General features: G+C 49.5%; 1 protein-coding gene across 1 annotated transcript; it reads right to left on the bottom strand.

Annotated features, from left to right (window-relative positions):
• Nucleotides 1-8,746: 8,746 nt before the first annotated feature.
• On the bottom strand, nucleotides 8,747-9,457 carry Vpreb1b (V-set pre-B cell surrogate light chain 1B). The gene is made up of 2 exons (NM_001134788.1): nucleotides 9,412-9,457; nucleotides 8,747-9,324 (listed from the first exon to the last, which is right to left on the bottom strand). Exons 1-2 carry the CDS (start codon nucleotides 9,455-9,457, stop codon nucleotides 8,960-8,962), a joined length of 411 nt encoding a protein of 136 aa, NP_001128260.1. The 3' UTR covers nucleotides 8,747-8,959.
• Nucleotides 9,458-11,432: the final 1,975 nt, after the last annotated feature.

Genomic DNA, 11,432 nt, shown 5'->3' on the forward strand with positions numbered 1-11,432 from the left:
CCACACCTACAGATCTCCTGGTCCACAGGCCAGAACTGAGGGCAGAGGCAGTGATTGACAGGAGAGGGACAAATTTGAGGAGGGAGGAGTTCTCTGAGAGGAAAAAGCAGGAGAGCTCACACATAGGAACAGAGGACTCTGTTTTGAAGGTTTTGTGGCAGTGCAGAAGGCAGCCACTACAGTGAGTTCCAGAAGACTACTGTGCCCAGGAGCCCTGCTTCCTTTTGCACCTCTGCTGCTCTTCATGCTGGGCATTGACAGCATCAGGTGTAGGAGCTACCCCTCATAGAGAACAGAAGGGCTGGGTGTCACTGCAGTGCTTGAGGCCTAAAATCCACCCTTAATGCACTCCTGCTGACATGCCATCTATGTCTCCTTGTCTTGGTACTGTGCTGGACGGTGGCAGCATAGCTGCTGGGCTGGGGCCAGGCTTGCAGACCCCTCTCCCATTTGGAAGCAAGTGAATAGTGCACATTTGCCAGCTAGAACTCTGATGCAGGTGCCCTCCACCTGTCCTACAGTGCCATCTGCCACCTACACTGGGCTTTCCTCTGGGAACTGGCAGAAGATGAAAGTGACAATGGGGCCATTCAAAGTCATTTTCTTCCACTGGTACAAAGCCAGGGCAGGGCAATGCTCTGTGACTGAGTGGTATCCCCAGCCTCACTCACTTTAAGGACCTGAGCTCATCACCGATGGGGATGAGGCTGGGGGGAAAGCAACTCACTGGGAAGGGTGCACAAAAATCTTATCTGAGAAAATGAGGGAACTGAGAAGAGCCACCTGGGGTTAATGGGCAAGAGAATTACTACAAAAGAGGCGCAGAGAAGACTCTAGATTCCGGGTTCTTTGCTGGCCCCCTTGTCCTTGTCCTTAGACTCTGAAATAGGCTTTCCTGGGCAGTGCCAATAGCAGCCTGGGAAATGAACGGAGTTAAAGTTTCAGGGACCTCGGGCCCTGGACTGCCCCTGGGTGTCCTGTCCTCAGAACTCAGCTCCTGCTCCTCTCCATGCTCCTGTCTCAAAGCCTCACCTCTCATCTCTGCATGGAGGAAAGGGTGTGAGCTCTCCATGGCTTTTTCAGCCCAAATCCCATCTCTGGACTGAGTAAGCCCCAATTCTTCTCATTCTTCTGAGAGACAAGAGACAGCTTCAGTATTCATGGCCCCTCTGTACGATACTGACCTCAAGGCATGCTTCTGCCTCCATGTTACCTGTCTCTTTCTGATCTCCTCCTTTCCGGCCCATTCCTTTCTCCTTGAGAGCTCCACCATCATAGTTTTCTCTAATGTGAGGAAGCTGGTAAGAAGACCAAGGAAACACTGTCCGCCCCCTGAGGTCATGAGTTAATCCATAAACTGTCCACCCAAATACAAGAGAACCTGTGTGCTTTGTGTTCTGTTGTGCCCAGTGAAAGAGAATTTAGACATAACCCACAAGGCAAGAGAAGTTCCTGAGCCTGGAATGACTTGAGAGTTGGGGAACACTGGGTCTTCTTGGCATTTGCATAGCTGGCTAGAGAGGATAGACTTCAGCCATGAAGTCACTTATAGACTACAAGGGGTAGATGGATTTATGGCCATGTAAAAATCATAGGTCCTACCAATGTTTGCACCGACTGGGACGAAAGGCACACAGGGGTCAGGGTGAGGGCTCATTCAGGTTGGCTGGTCCACTGTGACTACAGGAAGCCACACCCACATTGTCCAGAAGTTCCATGATTGAGTCTAAGTGTCTACAGATCTAGCCAGCAGTACTCTGAGGGCCACTGTATGACTCCCTCACACATGCCCTTTAGGATTTATGCTCTGCTGTGGGTAGGCCCAAGGGCATCAGGACATTGAGTTCCCATCCCCAACCCCCCATGACTTCATTCTTTATCCAAGAGGGCTTTTACCAAAGCCAATACCAGTGCCGTGCTTGTCTGTCCAGAATGGTGAGCCGAACATGCCTTTACTCATAAAGTTTCCAGACTCAGGCAGTTGTTATAGCAACAGAAAACAGTCTTAAGACAACAAATGAGTCATGCAAGACCACCATACTCTACCAGACAGACCCAAGAAGTGATAAAGTTGAGTGAGCTCAAACCCTGCGAATCTCAGAATTGAGATTGGAAGGAGTGGAGCCGTCCCTCCCTGCCTCTACCTTCTCTGGAACACATAACCACAACATCCCACTGAGGACCATGGGCACTGGGTCACATAACATAAACACCTGGAGTTCTTCTCCATGCTAATGAGGTATCCAGGTAGCCCCGAGCCTGCCAGCCAATGGGTTTTTCTTTCTGAGTATTCCTTCCCATAAAAAGTATTCGATCCCTGGTTCACCCCCAAAAAGTATATGCATTACGTCCACCGTCAAATAAACCAGTATGAACAAGCAAGGGCGGTCTTAGAGAGCTGTTTTATCAATTGTGGTAGGGGGAAGGGTTTCTTTCCTCCATCCCCTCTGGTATACTTGACCCTGGACTCCAATTCAGGCTCATTTGTCCAGTGCCTCCACTCTCTGCCTCACTCCCAGATGCCCTGAGGGAAAGGTAGACCACAGACCCCTGCTCCTGCTGGTACACCAGTGATGCCCTGGTGAAAGGCATCAGTCAACTTTTATAAGTCCGTTTGGATCGCACAACCAAACTATTAATCCCCTCCATGCAATAGGGAAGGATGCCTGTACTTACCAGTCGTGAGGACGCATCAGTAGACATCTAGCTGTTTCTGCACCTTAGACGGAATAGATAAATGCCGAGGGCAGGGATGTGCAGGAAATGGATCCGGGCTCCATTTCCTGATTGTGCTCACTTACATAAGACAAACACAGGATAGCATCTGCACGACGTTATGTGAGGCATTTAAAACTCACTCATAAGGGATGGGAAGATAACCATCCCTTGCTTATCTGACCAAGGCAGCTCAGTCAGTCAACAGGGTCTCAAGGGAGGGATGGAGGACTGAAAAGAAAAAGATAATTAGACGACATTATAACATGACTGCAGCCAGTGCTGATGGCTGTAGCAGGTTTATTTTTCTCCAGTCTGCTTTTATATCATTCTAGGTACATACAAGGAATGTGGTCAGTCCTAAGACATAAACAAGGCAGTGAGGAACAAACCAGGCATAAAGGAAGGTCCCCCCCCCCACCCGGGTGCTGTATTCAGTTTTAATGAGACCCAGCAAGATACAAAGAACACATTCCTCAACTCTATTCATCATGAGCCTACTTCTGTGTCCTGGCCCAACATCAAATTCCTGCCAAATTCCTTGCAGCAGGCCCAACAGCTCTCCACACTTGTCTTATAAGCACAGGGATCTCGGTTTGATCTCCAGAACCCATGTGTTTTGTTTTTGTAAACGCCAGATGTGGTGTAACAGTTGTAATCCCAGCACCAGAGAGGTGGACACTGGCAGATTCCCAGGGTCCCATGACCGACCAACCTAGTCTACCTGACAATGGGAGAACTTGTTTGGAAAAAAGAATGAGTGTTCTGTTGGAGTCCCCGTCTGCCCCCCCCCCCACATGATCCAGCAAATTCCATTCCTCTCTCTCCAGCCCCATCCACTCAGAAATCCTCCAAACAGAAAAGGTGTCAACAGCTCAGTCCTGCATTCCTAACAACCTCACCTGAGGTCACCAGCCACCCAAGCCCCACCCTCTACCCCTGCATAAGCCCAGTGTGCAGCAGACACATCATTTTCCTTCTCCTACAGTCTTTAAAATTCCCCTGCCACAGTCCGCCTGCAGCTTTTCCCAGTCTTGCCCCTTGAGACTGGTGAACTCTCTCCTGGAAGCCCGTTCCTAAATAAACTTGCTGGCTTTTACTTTTAATTTGGCTAAATTGGCCGATTTCATCGGCAGCACCCAAGGAAGGACACTGAGGTTGTCCTCTAGCCTGTATACACACAGAGACTCGTAAATCACAGAGTAGATTAAAGGCACGGAGGGGAAGATGGGCAGTTGCTGTTCAGTGCAGTGGAATAGAATGTGTTCTATATTCGAGATTTTTGCTCTGCCATGGCATATTTCTACATGTACGGTGACATGTAGTTGAAAAATCTGCACAGTGGCCTGGTGATAATTATTCCTATTAAAACTGCAAAATTAATAAATTCCTGGTGTTCTCAGTAAGTATGTAACTGAAGCAGCAGCCTGCTAACTAAATGCCAAATTACACATGGCTACTTTTGATTAAGGCAGTTAGAAATGGTTTTCGTATCTCTAAACAGTTTTTCATGTATTGTTCCTCCCTGTCATCAGTAACTAAAACTCTCAGGGCATTTCTATTTCCCTTTAGAAATTTCTTTAGAAAGAATTCACTCCTGGAACTCGATAAAGAATCTTTGTTTTCCACAATGCTGTTTGGATCTGCTCTGCAGGGTGACCAGGAGAGGGCGCTAAACTTCTTGGCCTCCCCAGAGCTGATGAGCGTCATGAGGATGGGATCTAGCAAGTCGGACTTTTCCACCTTATCTGTTTATGCGATCTAGGTGACTTTGTTTTTACTGATGTGCAAACGCAGGGCTCTTTCGCTTGATTATATCTTTTTAAAAAAAACCCCGGGATGTATCTATTTTTACTTTCCTCCCAAGTCTGTTGCTAAAGAAAGGAAAGTGACTCCATTCACTATCAGGACAAATGGCTATCTGTGGCGCCCACGGGTAGCCTGCCAAAGAGCATGTTGGCTTCAGGCTCACTCAGCCACAAGTACCTGTGGCTCCTCTCATTGATTCTCACCCCACCCCCACCTTCAACTTCTCCAGCTCCTGGGCGCCTCTCTCCCAGCTTCTCGTTCCCTTATAACCCAGTTATTTCTCTCTCTCTCTCTCTCTCTCTCTCTCTCTCTCTCTCTCTCTCTCTCTCTTTCTGTCTTGGCCCCTTCCCTCTTTCCCCAATCTCTTGGTCCCTTTTGGCCACACCCTCTTTCTGTCTTGCCATAGCCCAGTCCAATCTGCTGACCAGTTTTAGTCTACTACTTTCCCCCTCTGCTATGGACTCTTCCAAATGCCTCTGGAGAAGCTCAATACTGGATAGTATTGGGTCCTGTGGCTCTGGGAAGCCACCTCTCTACCAGCTCTCCTGCCCCGGGCTCCTTCCTTCAAGCTCTCCTTTCCCAGGCCCCTCTTGGTTACAGCACACTTGCTTCAATTCAGATGACAGAGGATGGTAATGCGACAGAAAACAATGTACAAACATAACAATAGAGAGACCGAAGTACAGAGACAGAGTGTGGCCAGTCACAGATGTGAAAGAGCATCTGAGCTTCTCCTTGGTCTCAGGGAGTTACAGTGACCCCAGCCATCTAAGGAGACCTAACGAGTGGCCCAGGATTCATACATCGTTCAGTCCTTCGCTTGCCTGCCTCTCATCTCCTAGAGTGTTTATCAAATACAGAGGATCCAGCCAGCTGGGAATTTGTAAGATTCTTGCTAAACATAAAATTAAATTAAAATAAAATAAAATAAAATAAAAGAGAGCTACGAGGGAGGTGCTAACTGTAATCAGGAAAACAGCCCGTCTGCCCACTGGAGGAAGGCACCAATCACAGAGTGGTCAGGAAATGGTTGCCCAGCGAGGGGTAAGGGGAGACAGCTGTGGAGCTCTGCATCTGTGCAAACAGAGGGAGGGCACCATCCAGGGACAGGAAGTCCTCCCAATATAAACAGCTTGAGTGAAGGCTTGGAGGCCACCAGGGAACCTAGGCACCTGATCGATGGCGGTTGGCTGAATACGGACGGCAGAGATGGACAGTCCAGGCGAAAGGGACAAGAAACAGGACTTTCAGACCAGGATCTGGCCAGTGTCCAGTGGCTGGGTGGTGGGGAGGGAGCCTGACTTCTGCACTTTTCATACACCACATGCACTTGCGTGGGTCTCGGTGAAGATAAGCCACAGCTGTAAAATACATTGGGTTTCAAAGGCGGAGTAGCCAAGAGAAACTGATGCTCACATGCCAATTATAACGATTGCTCATTAAAATGGTTACTTTGAAGATATGTTGTATTGAATACGATATATATTAGACATTGTTTCACCTGCTTCTTTTTACTTTTCTGAAACTATTTTTAGAGATGGAAACCCCCCCCTTTGTTGCCCTGACCAACAACTCCTAACTTAAGCAATCCCCCTGCCTCAAGCTAACGAATAGCTGAAACTATAGATTCATGCTGACATGTTTAGTCACCTTTTTAAAAAATGTAACCACTGGTCCAATGATTCTCAACCTTCCTTCCTAATGCTTCAACCCTTTAATATAGTTCCTCATGTTGCGGTGACCCCAGCTATAACATAATTTGCTACTTCATAGTTTAATTTTGCTACTGTTGTGAATTATAATGGAAATATCTGGTATGCAGGATCTGAGATGCAACCCCAAGGGGGTTGTGATCCACAGATTGAGAATCTTTGCACTAGTGGGTCTGAAGAGAAGTCTCAGTGGCTAAACAGGACAGCCCACTCCTCCTGAGTATCCAGGTTCAATTCCTATCACCCACATGGTGGCTCATTACCATCTGTCACTAGAGTCCTAGGGGATCTGATACCCTCTTCTGGCCTGGACATACTCACAGACAAAACACTCATGCTAAGCTAATAATTAAATTATTTTAAATGTAGCCGCTAGAAAGTGAGAGCTACAGATGTGGCCAGCCCACATGCTCAGAAGGCAGGAAGCGGGCAAAGGTGGAGTGAAGGCAACTTTGGGTGAAAGAATGGTAAGATAGAGTAAAGTCAAGACAAGCTGGGTGAGAGGCAAGAGGTCCCAGTGGTGGCTGGGTGAGAAATAACTTGGATGACAGGGAAAACTGACTGGGAGGAAGAACAGGCCACACCCATGACCGCTGAGCCTACATTCAGCATTCAGGTAGATTAGTCAGAGTTAGGCAGACAGCTCAGCTCAGTGGGAAAGGTGCTTGCTGCCAAGTCTTGGGGCCTGAGTTCCATACCTCAGGCTCACATGATGGAAGAAAAAAATGTCCTCTGACCTACACAGGTGGCACTGGGACCACTATTTTACAGGTAAGAGAGTCCTGGGTCAGAGAAGCAAGAATGGCCCTGGCACGTGTCCACCCCTCAGGAGGGGAAGCTGGGGATCATTTAGCAGTGGTAGATAGGTGTTCTCAGTAGAATTTGAAGCCACAAAGGACACCACTTTTGCCTGGCACCTCCCTCAGGTAAAACATCCATGCAGTGCAGATGCTCACACACAGGCTCTCTCGGGGCACATTTTGGACTGCATTCCTGGATTTCCAGGCACCAAGCTGTGCCCGGGACTCTAAACTCTTCCACTACCCTGCAGCCAACAAACTTAGTGTGGCCTCAGTGGACCACTGCCTCATACTTCAAGGTCTGTCCACAGGCCACAGCTCAGAACTCAACATCGGTCAACAAAAGCTGTGAAGGCCCTTGACACCCCAAGCAGGGATCACTGGAACCCAGGCAGGACCTGTGCCACTGCCCCCAGGCCGTTTGTGGTGGGGACCACATCCTGCCCAGCCTCTCTAAGTTAGCTTTGACAACAGCCTCCCAGGTCACTTACCCATCATCTATGGCTGTTTCTTTGCTCTAAAGACAGAACTGGGTATTTCAACAGAGTCAGGATGGTCTACGAAGGCAAGGCTGGTAACATCTGGGCTTTAAGAAAATGCTGGCTGGCCCTTCCCTGCCCTGCACAGAAGGCAGATGCATCTTGATAACCCTGGGGCCTTCACTGCTACCTGGTGTCATATGGGACTGTCACCACTCAAATTGGAGAGCACATGCTGGGTACTGCATATAGTAGCAGAGGCCACACCCACAATGCACAGGCAGCCCCATGACAAAGGTCTGTCCATCCCACAACATCACTAGTAACAGTGAGGGGCACCTGCCCCACACCTGTCACTTGGCACCTGCTCTCCCCCAAGGTAGATGGCGTTTGCTGGGCTCCTTTACTCAGTGACTGTGGAGATGACAACAGGAGACCCTGTCCTTTGTGAAAGACCCCCTCCCAGAAAGGGAATTGTACAAGCCCAAGGCCCTCAACTATAGAAGTAAAAAATAAGTTTTTAGATACACAGACTCAGAACTAAAATAAGCCTGGGAAAGTTCAGATGTGTCCAAGCTTTGTGGGACAAGCTGACCCATCATTTAGACGAAACAGACCATAAAAGAAAACAAAATACAGAAACCAGTCTAAATTATTGATATTGCTTTATGGGCCACCTAACAAGAGATAAGCCCCTAGCCCCTGACATTCCGGACGCCCCAACCTACACGTATTCTCTTGCTGTGTGACAACCTCATTTGAATAGTCAATTGGGTGTAACCATACATCCGCGCCTCACTTGAATCCACCAACCATGCATCTGCTTCTGTAAGCCTGCTTCTGCATCCCAATACCCTATAAAAACCCGTCCCTGGTTCTGTTAGGCGCGCCAGTCCTCTTGAGCTGACTGGGACACCCACAGGTACCTGTGTACCCCAAAATAAACCTTCTTGCAGATTGCAGCCTGTGGACTCGGACTGGTCATTGGGCTCGAGGATCTCCCTCCTGAGGGAAGATTCTCTCTGAGAGTCTTAAACTTTGCAAGAAGGTCCTCCTCCAGGATGTTTTTATCACCCATTTGCCCCATGATCATAACAATAGGGCTAAGGCAGTGCTCTGCCTCAGTGTTGGGTACCTGGCCAAACTGAGCATGACTAGTCAGGGTCCGAGGACTTCTGACCTAGCCAGTTCTTAAATCGGTTCTGAGATCACAAACCAGCCAAGCCAAACTCAGTAAAAAACAGCTTTAATTCTACAATCCAGCCTCCGATGGGGCGCATAGCAACACTGCAATACAAGGAAAAGCGGCTGGCTCCACCTTCCTGGCTCTGCGAAGCCCGGTGTTCTACCCCTCCTCCCCAAACCAGCCTAGCCGAGCAAAGCAAACTCCGTCTTCGGTTCTAGGTCTGAATGTCTCCAGAGCCTAAGATCCCGAATCTGTCCGCTACTTTTCTTCTTCCCACTCCCTCTCCATCCTCTTCTCCTTTTCCCAGCTCCGAAGCCCCACGGCGCAGTAATACACAGCCTCGTCCTCTGGCTGCAGGTCAGAGATGCTCAGGTACCCCAGGTTCCTGGCTATATCTTTGGATCCGGAGAAGCGAGGGGGGATCTTGGGACCCTGGAGCTTGTCTGAGTGTGAGAAGAATCTCAGCAGGAACGTGGGAGGGTGGCCCGGCCTCTGCTGGTACCAGTAAATGCTGTAAATGCCAATGTTATGGTTGCTGCTCAGGGCACAGGTGAGGCGGATGGAGGTTCCAAGGAAGGAAGAGGCCGATGGTGGCTGATGCAGCACGGGCTGAGGGCCACAACCTGAGAAAATAGAAGCGTGCCCATCACTGCGGCAGAGCAAGGCAAGAGGAGGAGCAAGGAGGCTCTGGGCCCCAAGAGTTCCCGTACCTGTGAGATGGGCCAGCAGTATGAGCAGGGCAGACGTCCAGGCCATGGTTCCAGACCTGCAGCACCCTGACCCCTACAGCCACTGCTCCGGTGCCCTGACCAGCTGGGAAGCAGTCTCGCCCCTGCTTTGCACCCGGGGTTCCTGCTCACCACCCTCCCAGGCTTTCTGGGCTCTGCAACGTCACTTACCAGAATGGTTTAATGGTAGCCTTTGTGGCTCTGGGTTTGACCCAGGGAAGCATCCTGGGAGGAAGCACCTGCTGGAAAGTCATGGGCCAGAACCCAGGCGCTAGATGGTGGGCTCATCTCCCTGAGGGAGAGTGACCTCAACTCCCCTCTGAGAGGCTGAGCCCCACGGAAGCAGATTTGTAGTTCATGTTCAAATGCTTGGTGAATGGGATGAGAAGATACACCCTCAGGTTAGTAAAAAGCACCTCTTCACGCAGCAGGAAATTGGGGGTCTCAGGAAGAGGAGGATGATCTGATCCCTTCTGAGCTCTAGGAGAGTCTTCAACCTGGATCTTCCCCACCTTTAAAAAGAAAAATTAGCAGGGGGGGGGGGAGTGGCTTCCTGCCTCCCCACACTCAGCTCACTGCACGTGTGCCTGACTAAACCGGACTTCATTCTTATGTTGAAGCCATATTCTCCAATGGACCTGTATGTGCAGTTAGGAGCTATTAGAAGTAACTAAGCTTAAATGAGAACAGGGCCTGAGTCAATAAACTGGCGTTCTTATGAAAACGGAAAAACTGAATAGATGCTGTACTGAGGGATGCCAGGAAAAGGTCTCCATCACTACGCTGAGACATCCTGTGTCAGACCCTTCTTCTAGGAAGCTTAGGAAGAACCTGCTGACACCCTGACTTTGGGCTTTCAACCTTCAGAGATAGAAGAATTAATTTCTCTCATTTAAGCCACCTAGCGTGCAGAACCTTATCCCCTGCAGCCTTAGGAAATGGATACAGAAGCATCTCACTCCAAGTAGGCTATAGAAATGTCATCCATCAGGTATCAGATAAACAACAGAAACTCATCCTTTACACATCTCAGAGTTTCAAAGTCCAGGTTCAGAGCTCCAGGTCATTCTGCCTGCTGAAGCCTTGTTTTCTGGTTCCCAGAGTCTGTGCCCGTTTCTGACCTTACATGACAAGGGAAACAGAGCTCGGTGGAGCCCTCTCATGAAGACTTACAACCCTCAAAGCCCTGCTCCCTCCCCATCACCTTGGGGGTTACTATTTCAGCCTGTGACTATTAGGAGACATACATATTCAAACCACAGCCAAAGTGACTCCAGAGTGGCCCTAAGAGCCTCTCCCACCTGCTCATTCTCCTACAAAGAGCTGGAGCTTCCTGACCCTTGAACCCTTCTGCTGCCTATGTGACTCTTCATGTACCGGCTAACACTGAGTCATCTTGTCTGCCGGTCACACATGATGTCATCCACATGAATCTTAAATGAGCCTGCGTCTGGGCCAAGCCTGGAATCCATTCTTCCTGCATGCTCACAGACCAACATCAGCAGCACCAAAGGAGGCCTCTGCAGACACAGGGCATTGGAACGGCCCTGTCCAGTCATGGTTGTAGCCATGTCTATGACCTGCTGCTCCTCCCTCCTCTCATGTGCCTGGAGGCAGAGAATGAGCCGCTGGATGCGCAGCTCCAGAATGAGAGGGAAACTGCGGTCAGCCATTTGTTCTGTATCCACTAGCCTGTCCTCATGCTTGGCTTGTGTTTGTAAAAGGCACTGGTATTGCCCGGCTCCCAATATGAGACTCAGGATCAGAGTTGGAGATGGTCCTGCTTGTGAATGTCAGCGCTACAACCAGATAACCTCCTCCTGTGGGCAACTCTCACTGCTGACGGAATTAGAGATGTCTGGTCCTGATGATTCTCAGAAAAGAAATGCGGTTGAGAAAACAGAGCAGTCAAGAACCACGTCAAACCATACAGACACCCTGGTCCCATAGCCCACCATACAGGCATCCTGGTCCCACATCCCACCATTTAGACACCCTGATCT

The sequence above is a fragment of the Rattus norvegicus genome, chromosome 11, assembly GCF_036323735.1.
Source record: "Rattus norvegicus strain BN/NHsdMcwi chromosome 11, GRCr8, whole genome shotgun sequence".
Lineage (NCBI taxonomy): Eukaryota > Metazoa > Chordata > Mammalia > Rodentia > Muridae > Rattus > Rattus norvegicus.